This window comes from Desmodus rotundus, chromosome 13, assembly GCF_022682495.2.
Source record: "Desmodus rotundus isolate HL8 chromosome 13, HLdesRot8A.1, whole genome shotgun sequence".
In the NCBI taxonomy this organism is placed as follows: Eukaryota; Metazoa; Chordata; class Mammalia; order Chiroptera; family Phyllostomidae; genus Desmodus; species Desmodus rotundus.
In genome coordinates this window covers 41,747,226-41,766,466 of record NC_071399.1, presented here as the reverse complement: position 1 = coordinate 41,766,466, position 19,241 = coordinate 41,747,226, and the positions used below count along the sequence as shown (strand labels likewise).

Genomic DNA, 19,241 nt, shown 5'->3' with positions numbered 1-19,241 from the left:
CTTACATTGCTAAACTTACACTCCTTCTCTAACTGCCCTAGTACCTTCTGTGTGCCATGCTCTGTGTTGGGTGGGAAACCAGGCAAGCGTGGTACAGCCCTTGTGGAGCTCATGCTTAGCCAGGGAGAACGCAACCCGCAAGTCACTAAGCCCAACCCAACTGACTGCAGTTACTTAAGACAGGTCTTAAAGTGGCAGAGATAGTCTATAAATATTCACTAGATCCCTGTACTTTCACAACTTTATTTGAACTGATCAGGATATTCTTTTATGTTGTGGCCAAATAATATTAAGAGATTTCACATTGAAATTTTCTCTTCCCTTGGATGTTAGATCCGATCAGGTAGGCAGCAGCTAGTTCCCATTACAATAGCTGAACTAAAATGACAGAAAACAGCCTGTGGAGAAAAGAAATTGGGTTTTCAGTGTGATTTCACATGTTACATAATAAATATGCTTTGGATGGGGAGGGAGATAAACCGAATAACTATAAATGCCATTATTTATATAATTATCAAAGTTGAATATTTCCTAGAATTTATACAGACATAAAGTAAGGTGTTTCCAAGAGTCACTATAATACTGTGGGCTTTTTGTTAGAATGTTGTGCTCACCTTTTAAAAAAAAGATTATTCCTATTTTCCTGACTTTGTTGGTTCTCATCACATTTTCTTAAGCCAATTCTTGTTTATGCCATTTCAGCTCAGGAAATAAGTAGCAAAATTCACTTACACTTGTTTTTAAGGTGGGACTGGATTGAGCCATGGCGGTTGATGTACATGTGGGTGTACTTAGCTGTAAAGCCAATGTCTAAGCAGGTCCTTACCACAGTGGGGAGCATGGGCCTCTCACTTGATGGCAGTGACCAAGAGCCCTAGAAAGGGTGACTTTTCTGCTCCAAGACTTCCTCCCAGCCACTGCATGCTAGCCATACCCTTGCTGAAGATGAGCCTAGTTTAAATCATTTGTAAAAGATACATCAGTTCTTTGACCAACAAAGGATATAATATTAGGGAAGTAGAAGCAATTAAAGTGAATGCCAAAAACAAAACCCAAGGGTGGTTTTGTCAGGCTGTTGGTTTTGTCCAGGAGGACAATGATTATTAGAAGAGGTAATGCTTACTGAGCACCTGTTATGTGCCAGTCATTGTTGTAGGCCTTTAATGCATGTATCTCTTATCCTTGAAACTGTGAGAAAACTGAGAGCTGAGGCGTAAGTCCCCTACCTGGGGCCACACAGTGAATACGAGGTCACCTGGAGTCTGACTCCAGAGCTCAGGCTCTCTCTGCCACTGACTGGGTCCCCACCTGCCAACAGTGGTGGCTGCGATGATTCTCTTGTACTTGGGTCAGATCTCAAAGCTGCCAGTTTACCCTGTGTTTTTATTTTAAGGAACTATTTAAACTTCTGAACTCATCTGTATTTTCCTTACCTAACCACATGTCTGCAAGGACCTTGATTTTCTCTTTCTGCTATTTGAGCATGGGAACTTGTGCTAAACATTTCACATAGAGACAGTAACGAATTGCACTAGGATTGGGCAAGATGGGCTTCTCAGCACAGATCAACATTAAGGTCCACAACACTAACTGTTAGTATCCACCGAAAAGACCCATAGATGCCTGCCTTCTCTGTTGCTGGGTTATGCCCCTGTCCTTACCATCTGTTCTGTGAACCATTGGACCACCCAAAGAAGAGGTGGCAATAGAATGCATGGCCAACTTTCAGGGCTATGGGAGCCCCATCCAGACACCGCCCACTGCAGGCTGGGAGCAGTGGGAAACACTGTGAGAGCTGCTGTTTCTTTACTTCTTGTCTTATCTGGCTAATTATTGTCTACATACCCAATTCCAAACATGCAGTTTCACTTTTCTGTGGATGTTTACAGCTTCAGACACTAGGAGAAACTTACAGATAACCTTTTCTAATGTAATTGTTCATTGTTTGAGAAGAAAAAATACGTTTAACACTATTTCTACTTAATAACTTTCTCCATCTGGCTGAAGTACCAGCAATAAAATTTTCTAATCAAATTCATCTTCTCACTCCTAAAAAACTCAGAAAGCTCTGAAGCCAGCTTTGGCTTATATAGGACATGACTGCCAGCCTTCAGAACAAAGAGCCAGCTTCTGCTAGCTTGTAACAACAAAGACTCACTGTGAAAGTGTTTGAAAAAGACCTGTGAAAACCTGGCTCAGTTGTCAAGAACTACTGGCATTGCACATATGGTTGGGGTTTTTTTTTTAAGTATATTTTATTGATTATGCTATTACAGTTGTCCCATTTTTTTTCTCTGCTTTACTTCCCTCTGCCCTGCATCCCCACTCCAGCATTCCACCCTCTTAGTTCATGTCCATGGATCATTCATGTAAGTCCTTTGGCTTCTCCATTTCCATACTATTCTTAACCTCCCCCTGTCTATTTTGTACCTACCAATTATGCTTCTTATTCCCTGTACCTTTTCCCCTATTCTCCTTCCTCCCCCTCCCCACTGATAACCCTCCATGTGATCTCTATTTCTGTGATTCTCTTCCTGTTCTACTTGTTTGCTTAGTTTGTTTTTGTTTTCTTTTTTTAGGTTCAGTTGTTGATGGTTGTGAGTTTGTTGTCATTTTACTGTTCATAGTTCTTTATCTTCAATTTCTTAGATAATTCCCTTTAACATTTCACATAATAAGGGCTTGGTGATGATGAACTCCTTTAACTTGACCTTATCTGAGAAGCACTTTATCTGCCCCTCCATTCTAAATGATAGCTTTGTTGGACAGAGTAATCTTGGATGTAGGTCCTTGCCTTTCATGACTTTGAATACTTCTTTCCAGCCCCTTCTTGCCTGCAAGGTTTCTTTAGAGAAAGCAGCTGATAGTCTTATACAAACTTCTTTATAGGTAGCTTTCTCCTTTTCTCTTGATGCTTTTAAGATTCTCTCCTTATCTTTAATCTTGGGTAATGTAATTATGATGTGCCTTGGTGTGTGCTTCCATGGGTCCAACTTCTTTGGGACTCTCTGAGCTTCCTGGACTTGCATGTGTAGTTCCTTGGCCAGATTGGGGAAGTTTTCCTTCATTATTTTTTCAAATAAGTTTTCAATTTCTTGCTTGTCTTCTTATCCTTGTGGCACCCCTATGATTCTGATGATGTAATGTTTAAAGTTTTCCCAGAGGTTCCTAAGCCTCTCCTCGTTTTTTTTTTTTTTTGAATTCTTGTTTCTTCATTCTGTTTCAGTTGAATGTTTATTTCTTCCTTCTGTTCTAAATCTTTGATTTGAGTCTGTTTCCTTCCCTTCACTCTTGGTTCCCTGTACATTTACCTTTATTTCATTTTGTATAGCTTTTATTTCTTCCTCTATTTTGCACCCATACTCAGTCATTTCTGCGAGCATCCTGATTACCAGGATTTTGAATTCTGCATCTGATAGGTTGACTATCTCCTCGTTGCTTAGTTCTTTTTCTGGAGTTTTGATCTTTCCTTTCATTTGGGCCATATTTCTTTGTCTCAGCACACCTGTTAGGTTGTAAGAGGCAGAGCCTTAGGTATTCACCAGGGCAGGGCAACCCATTTTGCTGCATTGTGACACTATTTGTGAGGCAGGAGTCAGAGTAGGAACAATGGCACTTGCTCATTTCTCACCCCATTTTCAATTACTTCTCTCACTTCCCACAAGCAGATTATGCCATTTCAGGTGGTGATTCTCTGGCTTGTGTATGTTCTAGGACCCTGCGGGTCCCTCCAATGGACTCTCCTATGAGACTGGAAGTTTCTCCTGCCACCACAATCCCCACAAGTTTTTACAGCCAGAGGTTTTGAGGCTTTAGTTTCTCTGTTCTGGAACCACCCTGGGTTGCATGCTCTGTCTAGCTCCCCAGTTGCTCCTCCCCGCTTATCCACATATGAATGTAGGACTACTGGGTCTGCTAGCTGCTGCCTCTCCTGCCCCATCTGCTGCCTTGCTGCACATCCTCTTCACCCTGGCTGCCTGTCTCCGCCCCTCCTACCAGTCTAGATGAATGTTTGTTTATTCCTTGGTTGTCAGACTTCCATACAGTTTAATTTTCTGACAATTCTGGTTATTTTTTGTTTTTAAATTGGTTGTTATCCTCTTTGGTTGTGTGAGGAAGTAAAGCATACCTGCCTATGCTTCCATCTTGGCCAGAAGCCACTGCACGCATGGTTATTTGGTGTGACAGAAAGAAAGAGCTCAGGAGAAGGTTCACATGCGGAGAAGCTTTTCTCCTCACACCACAAGTCACCTGCCATGTAGGATACAGCACAGCCATTCCATAACTGAGGCAGGTTCTGAAGTCCCACTCTTGGTGCTGCTGCTCTGCCTTGGGGCCTGTGCAGCCAGCCTGTCATCAGTATCTTCTGGATTAGCTGCAGATTTTAAATCATGAGTTACCAAAAGATAGATTTGTTCTTGAAGGCCAAGTGCAAAAAAGCAGCCTGTCAGTCCTTAGCTATGCTGAAAGTAGTACAGGTGACAAAGAGGTGATAATGTAGTGCTTATCACACTGTTCAAAGTCACTAAGAATGGCCAGTTGTTGTGCCTGGTGTGGTGTTTGTGGGTAACAAGAGGTCAGGTAGAGCTGCCCATCTCCCCACTGGGTTACACTGACTCCTCTAAAGATAGTAGTCCTTAACTGAAATAATGAGAATAAACCTTATATAAGGTTATTTCAGTACCGGAGTGGAAATAACCTAGTAAAAGTACCTAGGTCAATGAGGTGGTTTCTTCCCCACTGACATGCATTCAACACAAGTCCTGACCAGGGTAGAGAAAGCAAGATGAGGAATGCTCTGTTTGAAATGCCCCCAAGGAAAGAGGAGGGTATGCATTCTGAGTATTGAATGGCAAAATGTTGTTCCCTGTCTGTCAGGAGCCTAAAATAGATTATCAAACAGATAACTTGTGAGCGTTAAAGAGAGTGTTGTGGTCCAAGGCACCAAACTGATCCTAGTGACACAATATGTCACCAAGACGTTTGACTATATCTCCTCACCTTAAGAGAGATATTGGTGACATGTGCAACAGATAATAATATGAAGTGGGTTTGTGACTGGTCAAAAACCTCCAACAAAATCTTGATTAGCCACTTGAGTAGAAAGGGAGGTGTCTAAAGAGTTCTGGGCTCTATCTTTGACCTTACCTGCTTGACATTTTCATCAATAATCTGAATGACATTATAGAGGTTTGCTAATCAAATTATTGATCATACAAACTGGGGGGGGGGGGGCGCTGATTAACATAGTAGACAACAGAATTTAAACTGAAAATAGCTTTGAGTGGTTACTAAATAATTAAAGGAAATTTAACAGATATGTATGGTCCTAAACCTGGAAGATCAAATATAAACTTACAGGGTAGGATTTGAGGTTCGAGAGCATTTTATGTGAAAATACCTGAGGGTTTTTAGCAGGGCCCAATTTAACTGGCCAGCACAGTATGATGTAGTTACATACATAAGGACATGTATACATAAAAATATACATATGTGCACTCTACTAAAGCATTCCTCTGTGGTCATAAGGATTGTGATCACAGGAGGACAGCAGTCTTGCTGCCCTTTGCCCCAGTCGGATAATGCCAACAGTACTTTACTCAGTTTGGGGTACCATATTCTGAGATGGCATAAATGGGCAAGCATTGAAAGGGGCGGGGACTAGGCTGGAAAGTGCTGGATGCTGAAACAAATGAACAAAAGCTTCCAGGGCTCTTCTTCTCAGAAGGCTTACAATACAGTGGTAGGAAGAAGCAATCAGCCCTATAAATAAAGATAAAAGTCACAGCCATCAGGTGGACAGGACAGAGGTCGGTGGGGCTACGAGACTTCTACTCTGGGGTTCCTTTTAGTCTGGGAGATGTAGAAAAGGGCCAGGCACCCTGAGATCCTCTGGGTGAAGAGGAGATAACCAGGCCAAGGGCAAAGGGAAAAAAGAGTCTTCCAGCAGAGGAAACACCACCAGAAAAGGTGGGAGACAGTGTCGCATGGCCTGGAACCGACCAGCAGTGGGGTGCTGGTGAAGGAGTTGATGGGAGGAGGGTCAGCCTTCAGCCGCTCAAAGTGCTTCCCACAGAGAAGGGAGTAGAGTTGTTTTCTCTTTCTTCAAAGGGAAAAATTAGGGGTTTTGCCATCCCAAAGATGACAACTAGTGAAAGGCAGATTCTGCTCTGTTTGAGGAAGAACTCCACATCTTGGCCAATGAGTCAAGAATGTTCATGAGACTCTGGAAAAGGCAGGCGGGCCTTTCTTTGAGTGGGAAGTGAAACTAGAAGATTCCTGCCATTCTGTTCTGTCCACACTACCAATGAACCTGGGGAGTTGAGTTGGAAATTGCCTGCAGGCACTGGCCATTCCCTTGGAAAACAGCTGTCAAAGGTTTCTGACCACAGCCCACAGCAGGAAATGTAGCCCACTGCATACGTGTGTGAATAAGGAGAACTAAAATGACGTTTTATGGGAACAAGACCCTCACTACATACAACTTTTAATCCTAATCTTAACCCTCTGTTCATGACCCACTAGTGAGGGGTCACAGTCTCAATTTGAAAAATGCTGGCTAGAACCCCAGCTTCTGAGAGAAGTATCCCCTGCATGTCCTCTCGACTGGGTGAGACTTTCCTTGACGTTCCTTGAGGAGCAAAGAGTCTGGGGGCCGGGGCCTGGGAGGTCCCCAAGAAGTTACCCGCCCTTGCCCTGTCCCCTGCAAGCTGCCCTCTTGGCTCTGTGCCTTCTTCCTTTCCTGGTAGCACTTTGGCCCCTCCCACACCCTGCTCTCTCATCCAACCACCTCCCGCCCCACTCCACAGTAACATACAGCTTGACTCCCCTAAGCAAGGGAAGGAGGGCAATACTGGGCGTTCTCTTTCCACTGGGTAGCACCCAGCAAGTTGTTTTCTACAGGAATGCAGATTAGAAATGGTGACTAAGTCCTCATTCAGCCCACAGAAGCCTCTTTAACCCACAAGTTGTTGAAAATCTCAACATTTGTAAAAGTACCAATTTTCCCTATATATTACTCCAAACATAATATAAGTACCCAAAAAAAGATGCTCGTGGCTCATCCAGGGTCATAAATATTTTTATTATACATTTTTAAGTGGGAAAATAGGTTACAAAAATCTTTAGTATCTCTGCCAATTTTGATGTTGGAGACTGCCTATATGTAGAGGTACAGGAAACCTCTAAATTCACAGATTCAGGATTTGTGGTCAAAAATGCAAGCCTCGTCCTCCCTACCCTGTGGCTTTACTACCTCCTCCCTGCAGTTCTGCCCCTGCATCACCCCACTTTGCACACAGCTGCTGCTGCCTACAGAGCCCAGCTGGGACTTACCAATGCATGACTAATGTAAAATGCTGAAGAGGCATGGGCATCCACAAGACAGTCTGGTTGTGTGGTGCCAAGAACTTAAACACATTTTATGGTCGATCACTGCCAGCATCAGGAATGAATCAGTTAATCAGTTGCTCAAATATGTAAGGAAATGCAGCTTTGTGAGTTATTCCTCGGGAATCAAATCTGACACTGAAGGAGTGTGGTGAGGCAGGTGAGCATGGGGCTGCTTCCACAGACCTGCTTTCCAGTCCAAAGAGCTCAACCACCCTCTGCTCATTCTGGCAGGTCACTTGACCGTGGGCACCCCATTCCTCATCTCTAAAAGGAGGACTAAATGAGATAATTCGTATCTATTGGCTTTACATAGTAAGCAATTTAAAATGTATGTTACAATTTTTTGAACATCAAATTTCACCCTGAAATAAAAATTAATTGAGTTTTGAGGGGGCTGGGGGTTCAGCCTATCCTTCACATGAAAAACGTTTTGGGCCTGGTGGATTAGTGGCAGTGTCATCAGCTTCATCAGTTTCTGGTTTTGTTTCTGTTCAGGTTGCCCGGCTCATGGAGATGGGATTTTCCAGAGGTGATGCTTTGGAAGCCCTGAGAGCTTCAAATAATGACCTTAATGTGGCTACCAACTTCCTGCTGCAGCACTGACAGTCCCTGTGGACAACACTGGGATCAGCCAAGCCACTGACCCAGGCGCGTCCTGTCCCTGCCACTGCATCGGGCCAAGGACCCTGCACTCTCTGGCCAATGTTCTCAATGTTCTTTTGGGAAAACAGTGGATCCTGCTGTTCCCTCCTTTAATTCCAAGATTGTAACTGTTAGAGCATCGAAAATAAGGTTCGATACTCTAAAATGTTTGCCATTAAATTAGCATGTGTTTCTACCTTTTTTTATTTGGGTGTTTTCCTTAGTTTGGAGAATCATCACTCATTCCTAATGTGTTTAAAATGCATTAAAGTTGCAGCTGTCCGCAAGCAGTGGAATAGTACTCCAGATGGAAAATTACTGCTCTTATAATATTATTTTTATTATAATACATCATTCTACATTACAGCTGATTATACGTGCTATAAAAGGAGAAAGAAGAACGTTGTTCAGGAAGGACATGTCAGGTTATGCCTTACGGATTGCTTTCATTGCTATTTTTTTCCTCAAATTTGCTTTCAAACCCCAGTGGCTGTTCACTGGTCACATTTCCTGGGTGTGTGCAGGACACGTCTGCTGCCCGCCTGTTGGCCAGGCCTGGGTGATGCGGGAGATATGAAAACTAAATCCTACTCCATACTGCTCCAGCCTATCTTTCCAGGGAATTTTTCCTGACTCCTTCTTCCCACTTCCATTAAAAAATAACGATAATCATTTACCAACTTTAGGTTCTGGAATACTCCATAAAACGTACCTGGAGTTAACTTTGCTTAGAGTATCCACAGTTATCCACTCAGCTTAGGGGTGAAAATGGGACAAAGAGAAAACAGACAGTGGGTAGGCTGGCGCAATCCTGGGCGGGTACTCCTGACCCCAGGGCTTTGATCAGGATCTGGGCATAAGGCAGAGCACACTACAGAGGACGCCATCACAGATAGAGTGGGGAAGGCTGGGCGGGCCGGCCTGAAAAGATGTAAAGCAGGTGACTCTCAAGATGTAAGGACATTGGAGGATTGTGTTCTGCAAAATGAGCAGAAATGCATCAAGTTGACGTAAATTTGAACATGTATGATACTTACAATAAAGTCTTTAATGTGTATTATTTTCTGGTATTTATTACACTACCTACATAAAACATTGTTGTAGGCTGTACTGTTTACCACCTCACTCCCCTAAAAAACTGCCAGACAACTCATCTATCTTCAGAAGATTTGGGTACACTTTTTTAAGTGAGAGAAGCTTGTGAGTCCCCATTCCTCACAAGCTTGTTGGGGCCATCAGCTGCTGGGAATGGGGGTTGAGGTGAGTTTCTGGGAGCCTAGCTGGTCCCCAAGCACAGGCTGTACAGGCAGTCGACAGTAGTCTGGATGTCCTTGACTGCACTCCCCGACCAAGGGCGCATACAAGACAGCCTGAGAGTGTGCCGATGGTGTGTCCATGTGTGACCTCTAAGGCAAATCTAAATCCACCTTCTACATTTCCCATGCAAAAGGTCTCAGGAAAGAATAACCATACCCCCAAATTACACCATTTCATAGGCTTCTTCTCATCTTCAAGCAGCACCTAGCAAAGTAAAGCCAAACCCGTAGCCATATTCTCCTTAACCCAAGACTTTTCATTACTTCTCTCCCCACTGTATGGATCCCCGTGTGAGATCTGAATTAAAAAGTATTGTTTTCTGGTCTTGATTCCCTTCTAACTGATTACATTTCAGAGACCCTTGTCCTGCCGAAAAGAGCTTTAGCGACCCTCCACTTCAGCCCTTTAATTTAGAAAATAGAAATCAAGGGTCAGGGGGCTTCCGGCCAAGATGGAGGCGTAGGTAGACACCCGGTGCCTCCTCGCAAAACCTAAAGAAGGACAACAATTTAAAAACAAAAAACAACCAGAACTGACAGAAAATCGAACTGTATGGAAGTCCGACAACCAAGGAGATAAAGAAGAAACATTCATCCAGACTGGTAGGAGCGGGGAGGCAGGCAGCGGGGCAGACAGGACTCACAGCAAGACCACAGCTGGCGGACCCAGTGAGGTGGCGGATTGTTGAACCGGGCAGGGCAGGCCAGGCTGCAGCTAGCAGACCCCACAAGGTGGTGGGGGGCAGAACCTGCAGCCCCACATTCGCGCATAGATAAACCAGGAGGAACAGCAGGGGAGCAAAGCAGACCTTGCAACCCAGGGCTCCAGCTCGGGGAAATAAAGCCTCAAACCACTGATTGAAAACACCCATGGGGGTTGAGGTGGCAGCAGGAGAAACTCCCAACCTCACAGGAGAGTTCATTGGAGAGACCCACAGGAGCCTAGAGCATGCACAAGCCCACCCACTTGGAAATCAGCACCAGAGGGGCCCAATTTGATTGTAGGTAGCAGAGGGAGTGACTGAAATCCAGCAGAGAGTGGAGCAGACACCATGGCTCCCTCTCGGCCCCTCCCCCACATAAAGTGTCACAGCGCAGCGACCAGTGTTACCCCGCCCAGGTGAACACCTAAGGCTCTACCCCTTAAAATAACAGACGCGCCAAGACAAAAAAAAAAAAAAAAAAAAAAAGCCCAAATGAAAGAACAGATCAAAGCTCCAGAAATAATTCAACTAAGCAGCGAACAGATAGCCAACTTATCAGATGCACAGTTCAAAACACTGGTAATCAGGAAGCTCACAGAATTGGTTGAATTTGGTAGCAAATTAGATGAAAAAATGAAGGCTATGCTAAGAGAAACAAAGGAAAATGTACAGGGAACCAATAGTGATGGGAAAGAAACTAGGACTCAAATCAATGGTGTGGACCAGAAGGAAGAAAGAAACATCCAACCAGAAAAGAATGAAGAAACAAGAATTCAAAAAAATGAGGAGAGGCTTAGGAACCTCCAGGACATTTTGAAACGATCCAGTATCTGAATCATAGGGTCACCAGAAATGAAAGAGGAACACCAACAAATTGAAAACTTATTTGAACAAATAATGAAGGAGAACTCCCCTAATCTGGCAAAGGAAATAGACTTCCAGGAAGTCCAGGAAGCTCAGAGAGTCCCAAAGAATCTGGACCCCAGGAGGAACACACCAAGGCACATCATCATTACATTACCCAAGATTAAAGATAAGAAGAGAATCTTAGGATCAGCAAGAGAAAAGGACACAGTTACCTCCAAAGGAGTTCCCCTAACACGTCAGCTGATTTCCCCAAAGAGACCTTACAGGCAAGAAGGGACTGGCAAGAAGTATTCCAAGTCATGAAAGGCAAGGACCTACATCCAAGATTACTGTATCCAGCAAAGCTATCATTTAGAATGGAAGGGCAGATAAAGTGCTTCTCAGATCAAGTTGTTAAAGGAGTTCATCATCACCAAGCCCTTATTATATGAAATGTTAAAGGAACTTATCTAAGAAAAAGAAGATAAAAAACATGAACAGTAAAAATGACAGCAAACTCACAGTTATTAACAACCACACCTAAAACAAAAACAAAAGCAAACTAAGCAAACAACTAGAACAGGAACAGAACCACAGAAATGGAGCTCACATGGAGGGTTATCAACAGGGGAGTGGGAGGGGAAGAGAGGGGGGAAAGGTACAGAGAATAGGTCGCATAAATGGTAGGTAGAAAATAGACAGGGGGAGGGTAAGAATAGTATAGGAAATGTAGAAGCCAAAGAACTTATGACCCATGGACATGAACTATAGGGGGGGAATGTGGGAGGGAAGGGGGTGGGCAGGATGGAGTGGAGTGAAGGGAGGGAAATGGGACAACTGTAATAGCATAATCAATAAATATATTTTTAAAAAGAATAAAAGAAATAAAATAAAAATAAGGAAAAAAAGTTATTTTCCCCGCAGTCCCCGCATCCATATAGTGTGTTTATAAAGGGATGGACCAAGAATGTGAAAAATGGCTTTCTGGCTCAGACTAAAATTTGAGATCTGAAGCTGTAGTCTATGTATAAGAAAATTTGCCAGAGTCATGTGAATTTACTAGCTCGCTGGATATACTAGTATCAAATGGGGTACCCCTAAAAGCTGAATGCTGATGGTGCCTCTAGTAGAGCTGGAATTTCAGGTAAAGAGGTTAAGGAGGGGTTTAGACATGGTTTGAGCCTAAAGAGGCTGAGGGGAAGTGGTTGCTAGGTGTTGAAAATCCATCTGAAATGAGGTAGGGATTAGATAACTAGGTAGGTGACAGTATATTCAGTGACTGAGAATATGGAGAAGAAAGAAGAGGGTTAATGATGCACTCTTAAGGAATTCCTGCATTTCTTGTGAAGGAAGAGAAATAATCAGGAGGTGAGAATACGAGGAGGGGTGATCAGGATGGCAGATGCTGCAGGGCAAGGTCAGGGTAACGTGGTGTCAGCCCAGTGCTGACAGGTTCCAGAAGACAAAGGCTGGAACATGAGAACAGGTGAGGCAGCAGAGGTGGTTTGCATGCGCTTCTCCGGGACAATTGATGGGGAAAGAAGAGGAGAGAGAGGCTGTTCCTGAGTCAGCTTGTAGGTCAAGGTAAACAAGCCAGTGATGAGAGACCCTGAGATCTAGGCCCTAGTGAACAGGAACAGAGAGGAAGGGTGACCTTGGAAACTAGAAAGGACACATTAGTTCTCTGGAACTAGAGTAAGGAGACAATTAAGGACACTAAAGTGAGTCATAAACTAAAGAGCAAAGTTGAATGAGCTCAAATGGTAATTTCTAGCTTCTTAATAAAGAAGAAAATGAGGTTGAGGGACCCATAGTGGCGCCGGGAGCTTGAGGAGAGAAGACACCATAGGGTACAATTTACCGGTAGGTGGATAAAAGGTTGTGGAGAGAAAACGCAAAGGATCTATATGGGCTAGAAAAAAGGGCTCTGACCACTTTTATTTATTGACTGCAGTACTCTGGTCTGTTGAACTGCTAGGCCATAGGAATCCCAGAGCCCTGAGAGATTCAGACAAGATTTCAGAGTCCCAGACATTAGCCCCAGTGGGCTGCATAGTGTCCTCCGTTCGGCCCACAACTTCCCAGGGAAGCAGATAGGCTCTGTGATGTTTCTCTCTATCCTGAGGTGCCCTGTGAGTTTGAGACTTGGAAAGAGAGTGACCAGATCCTGAGGGAAGAGGGCAGATGGAACCCTGAACTTCCAGTCACCTGAAGACACACCCTGGTCCTCGCCCAAATACAAAAGTGCCTTAGGGACTCAGGTTCCTCCAAGGCCAGAGCAGGGATTGTGTCCAAGTGGCCAGGCCCAGATATCCCAGGGCTTCTGACTTCACCTCAACAAAGTGAGAGAAATAGCAAAGACTGCAGTGTGACCAAGAACCCACAGTCACCAAAACTAGAGAAAATGTCCAGAATCCCTACCTCTCAGCCCAGGTATGTTGAGAACTCTGTTCAATCTAACTTCTGCCACTTTGCCAGTTTGCCCATTTTGCCCAGACCTTTTAGTTCTCCCAATGACTTCCACAAGTGAAATAGACACTCTTTTCCCTGAGTATGGTATCATAAGTTTAGACCATTCACAGGCTCATAGAATGTTCATACTAGAAGAGAACATTTGGTTTAAGCCCACATTTTACAGAAAAGAAGACGAGGTGCATGAACTGCCTCGATGTCTGCACAGAGAAGGGAACCTCTGAGGGGGCTGCCCAGAAACACCCTCTTACTGCAGGGGTCCAGGATTCCTCCTGTGGGGACAGAGTTGTCTTTCCAAACCACTAAGTGTGTCCACCTCCCTCTCCCCAGACTGCTCCCAAATCCCGCCTCCTCCTCAGAAACCGCAGGTGCTCTCTTGACACTACAAACATTCAAGTTTAGGATGGTGTTGCTGTGACTTTGCAAGAGCCTTGGTGGAGATACAGTGTCTGCCCTTGAGATTACATTGGCCTTAAGGACAAGTTCCCTTTTCCAAGGCAGCCAGGTGAAGCCTAAAGGGCAGACTTGCTTTGAGGTCTTTGGGAGCTTTAACCAGAAGCTGTGAGTTCTTGTGCTGTCAGCTCCTAGAGCCTTTGTAAACCCCTTATTCTGAGTTCAGCACACACTTAAACAGAAGAGTGTAGATGTCAGTCAATCCCTGTGACAACTTCCCTCTCACTTCCAGGCTGGGCTGTGAAGGGGTGGAGTTATCAGAAGGCTACGGGGGATGCCAGGGTTGACAGTCTATATTGTGTGGGGAAAGGGTACCCCAACTCCTTCCTCCAGTGGGCCAGGGGCATCACTTGGCCTCTTGTGGTCTGTTCCTCTAGGTGGGGAAAGCCCAGACCAGAGCCCAGGTGGCTGATTTTTCTGTCTCATAAAATTTTCATTTCATCTCTTTTCAGGGAACCATGGTCAATTTTGTTCTTTTCCTAACTTGACAATTCTGTGTGTGGTTTTTATTGTAAGATTATGTAATCATGTACAACAAAGTACTGCATTGTACCTAAAAATTTTGCAGCCTAGAACAATAAGTTACAGAAACCCTCATTTCTGACTTCTGGCTAAGATGGAGGCATAGGTAGACACACTGTGCCTCCTCGCAAAACCTAAAGAAGGACAACAACAAATTTAAAAACAAAAAATAACCAGAACTGACAGAAAATCAAAGTGTATGGAAGTCCGACAACCAAGAAGTTAAAGAAGAAACATTCATCTAGACTGTAGAAGGGGCGGAGACGGGCAGCCAGGCAGAGAGGACTTGCGGCAAGGCAGTGGCTGGTGGAGCGGGCAGTCCCATATTTGCGTGCAGATAAACCTGAAGGAACAACTGGGGAGCGAGACACACTGCGCAACCCAGGGTTCCAGCACAGGGGAAATAAAGCCTCAAAACCTCTGACTGAAAACACCTGTGGGAGGCAGCAGCGGAAGAAACTACCAGTCTCACGGGAGAGTTCATTGGACAGACCTATGGGGACCTAGAACATACACAAACCCATTCATCCGGGAATCAACACCAAAAGGGCCCAATTTGATTGTGGGTAGCCAGGGAAGTGACTGAAAACTGGCAGATTGTTCCGTCTCGGACCCCTCTCCCACATACAGCACCACAAAGCAGCGACGTGGGTTGCCCTGCCCTGGTGAACACCTACGGTTTCTCCCCCTTACTATGTAACAGGAATGCTGAGACAAAAAAAAAATGGCCAAAATGAAAGAACAGTTCAAAGCTCCAGAAAAAGATACAACTAAGCGATGAAGAGATAGCCAACCTATCAGATGCACAGTTCAAAACACTGGTAATCAGGATGCTCACAGAATTGGTTGAATATGGTCACAAATTAGAGGAAAAAATGAAGGCTATGCTAAGTAAAATAAAAGAAAATGTACAGGGCATCAACAGTGAAGGGGAGGAAACTGGGACTCAAATCAATGGTGTGGACCAGAAGGAGGAAAGAAACATTCGATCAGAACCAAATGAAGAAACAAGAATTCAAAAAAATGAGGAGGGGCTTAGGAACCTCCAGGATATCTTGAAACGTTCCAACATCTGAATCATAGGGGCATCAGAAATGGAAGAGGAACACCAAGAAATTGAAAACTTATTTGAACAAATAATGAAGAACTTCCCCAATCTGGTGAAGGAAATAGACTTCAGGAAGTCCAGGAAGCTCAGAGAGTCCCAAAGAAGCTGGACCCAAGGAGGAACACATCAAGGCACATCATCATTAAGTTACCCAAGATGAAAGATAAGAAGAGAATCTTAGGAGCAGCAAGAGATAAGGGCACAGTTACCTACAAAGGAGTTCCCATAAGACTGTCAGCTGATTTCTCAAAAGAAACCTTGCAGGCAAGAAGGGGCTGGAAAGAAGTATTTGAAGTCATGAAAGGCAAGGACCTACATCCAAGATGACTCTATCCAGCAAAGCTATCATTTAGAATGGAAGGGCAGATAGAGTGCTTCCCAGATAAGGCCAAGTTAATGGAGTTCATCATCATCACCAAGCCTTTATTATATGAAATGTTAAAGGGACTTATCTAAGAAAAAGAAGATAAAAAATATGAACAGTAAAATGATAACAAACTCACAGTTATTCACAACCCAACCTAAACAGAAGCAAAAACAAAGCAAACAACTAGAACAGGAACAGAATCACAGAAATGGAGCTCACATGGAGGGTTATCAGCAGAGGAGTGGGAGGAGAAGAGGGGGGGGGAAAGGTAAAGAGAGTAAGTAGCATAAATGGTAGGTAGAAAATAGACAGGAGGAGGTTAAGAATAGTATAGGAAATGTAGAAACCAAAGAACTTATATGTATGACCCATGGACATGAACTAAAGGGGGGGAATGAAGGTGGGAGGGTGTGTGCAGGGTGGAGAGGAATAAAGGGGGGGAAATGGGACAAGTGTAATAGTATAATCGATAAAATATATTTTTTAAAAAGAAACCCTTATTTCTGTAACGTATGAGTGACCCGGATCTCTCATATGCATAAAGCTGCCAGAGTCACAGAGGTCTTTGCAAAATAGGCAGAGTCTGCACCCGAAGGGAGCAGGTGTCACAGGTTAGTGTTGCCTCCTCAGCTGGCAGGGCCATGTTGTATTTAAATTTGCATGAAGCCCTGGCTGGGTTGATCAGTTGGTTGGAGCAATCTCTCATATCCCAGAAGGTTGTGGGTTTGATTTCCGGTCAGGGCATGCACCTAGGTTGTGGGTTGGATCCCCAATCATATGGGAGGCACCTGATCCATATATCTTCGCTTTCTCTCTCTCTCTCTTCCTTCCTCCCTTTCTAAAATCAATAAAGATATCCTTGATGAGGATTTTTAAAAATGTTTAAATCTGCACAAAGATGAATGTGATGGCCATAACTGCTGTTGCCTGAAGGACCTGTTTAAATGTGGGAAAGTACACTTATTTTAAGTAAAGAAAGTCGCACAAATCTTTTGAAGAGCCAGTCCCCTTGGTAGAGTAGCCATAGACTTCTGCCTCAGATATGAATGGAATGACAGATAAACCAAACACCCACTCCCACCCAGCCTGTCTTATTTCTGATTGTTTGTATAAGGGCCCATTTCAAAATATTTATGAAATTTCCAAAATCAGAGCTCAACCCACTCCAAAATGATAAAAGCAAATTTGAGGATAAGATTCCTTTGGGGCAATAAAGGAAGTAAACAGGATGGGGGGAGAGCATAGGATATAAAGGGTGTCTGCTTCACTGTTGTTTTTAATCTTACATAGATGCCACACATACCCTTTTGTATTATGAAATATTCAATAAAAAGTTGAAACCTTCCAAAGAAATCTCACGTCCCCTATTTAAGTTTTTGCAGACTTCTGGAAGTTCCGATTGAAGTGTCCTGTGTACCCTCTATGTTCAGAGTGCCTCAGAGCCCTGGGCCGGCTGAATGTGACTGCAGCCCTGGGGCGTTAGAACCAGGAGTACTCGTGCCTTAGGGAACTTCGGTACCACTGCCCTCATTCCACAGTGAAGACACTTCTGTCTGGCCAAGCCCCTGCTGGGGCCTGAGGGAGAGCATAGCATTGCTTCAGGACTTACTCATGGATGTAGTCGCTTTCCAGGAGATTCTTACGTGATCTCAAACCTCATCCCCTCTCTCTAAATCTGGTGGACATTCTCAAAGGGCACCAGACCTAGGCTGTCCGTAAGTGTGCTGTCTGGCCTGGGTTTGTGGTTTGGGTGGGAATTAATCCACTCAGTCCCAATATATGCTCCCAGCCTAGCCTTGAGGATGTCAAGAACCACCTCAGGTAGGTGCAGGGTGCAGATCTGGTGGGGCTGAAGGAGGGGCTGGTTACTGGACCAGCACCTGACAGGGCAGGAGGTGTAGCATTTCAGAACAAGCCCCAGCCCCCTAGGGGACCCTCCTGGAACCCAAGCTAGGTGATGCTGATGGTGAACCTGACAGGTAACCAGCAATTCTACCAATGCCAGTGATTCTCTGCTGGCTGCTTCCGTGCACCCAGGGTGGAAATAACCATAGGACCCTGTGTGCAAGGCTTTTGCCACCAGCTCTGTGCCAGCTTCCCTCATGTGCCTGTCTGGGTGACAGATGAGTGAGTGAGTGAGTGAGTACACAATATTAACCAAATCTGATCTCTGCCCTTTGGAGGAATGGCCATTATTTTTAATACAAATGACTCATGCCAGAAGCTCTCTTGTCCTAGGCTGGGAACTGACAGTCAACTAATATTAAAAACTGGATAAAGAAATATATGTTAACTGTATTAAATATTAATATAGTAACATGTTTTTAAATATATTTAATATTTTAAGTTAAAACATGTAAATGTAATTAATTCACCAATCTTCTGGTGTCAATATAGCTAAAATAGCTAAAAAAAATTGTAGTTGTCACTGATTAGAAATTTGTGTCTTTCATAGTCCACTCCCACATTGCATGGTTTATGAGTTCCAGTTTGGATTTCTTTATTAAATGAGTGTGAGAACCGACTAACCAAAAATGCATATCATGCTCTGGCCAGGTTGCTCGGTTGGTTAGAATGTTGTCCCATGCACCTAAAGGTTGAGGGTTCTATTCCCGATTGGGGCACATACCTAGCTTGCAGGTTTAACCACTGGTTGGGGTGTGTATAGGTGGCAGCTGATCAATGTTTTCTTTCTCACATTGATGTTTCACTCCCTCTCTCTCTCCCTCTTTCTCTAAAATCAATAAAAGCACATTCTTAGGTGAGGATTTAAAAAGTGTTAAATTTTAATACGTTCTGGGAAGATGGCGGCGAGATAGGTGTGAGCGGAGTCCACTTCCCCCTGCACACGGGTGAAACACGTAGCTCATCTACTAAGAAACAAAGCGAACAGCCAACAGTACCCCAGCATTTATAAAGATAGGAAACCAAAAAGTATAGAGGACACTGAAAAAACAGACGGTAAGGGGATTTCTTCAGGACGAAAAGGTCCCTGGGACCAGCGCAGGGACCAGGGTGACTGCAGCCCCAGGCTTGGCACCCACCAGGTCTGCCGCAGGGCTCCTGGGAGAGAGCCAGGTTAACGGCTCCCTCCCCTGCCAAACAAGACTTGAGCAGCCCCGAGAGAGACCTGGTTGATTGAAGTCACAGGGAGGCGACTAAGGATGAAGTGGCAAACCCACGGAGATAGTGTGCACCGGCTGGGGAGAGTTGAGAGTTGGGCCATGTAGGGTGCTGACCTGGACAGTCCCCAGTCTAGCTGGAGAGGTGGGCTGTGTGAGAGGACAGGCCCTTCCTTGTATGGCGTGGCAGGATTGAGCAGGAGGAATTTCTCAAAAAGAAAAAGTGAAAAAAAAGAGACAGTCGGGGACAGTTTGGGGAATTCTCCTGCATCAGCAACTCCAGCCTCCTCTCCACCC

At 44.4% G+C, this 19,241-nt stretch overlaps 1 protein-coding gene across 2 annotated transcripts in view; it reads left to right on the top strand.

Moving 5' to 3' along the window:
• Positions 1-9,091, top strand: part of UBAC2 (UBA domain containing 2) — a 232,260-nt gene extending 223,169 nt beyond the window's left edge. For both annotated transcript variants that reach the window (XM_024578931.4, XM_045186728.3), the window contains exon 9: positions 7,888-9,091. In XM_024578931.4, the coding sequence (XP_024434699.1) occupies positions 7,888-7,995 (108 nt within the window). In that variant the 3' untranslated portion in view covers positions 7,996-9,091. The remainder of the gene's footprint in view (positions 1-7,887) is intronic.
• The last annotated feature ends 10,150 nt before the right edge of the window (positions 9,092-19,241 follow it).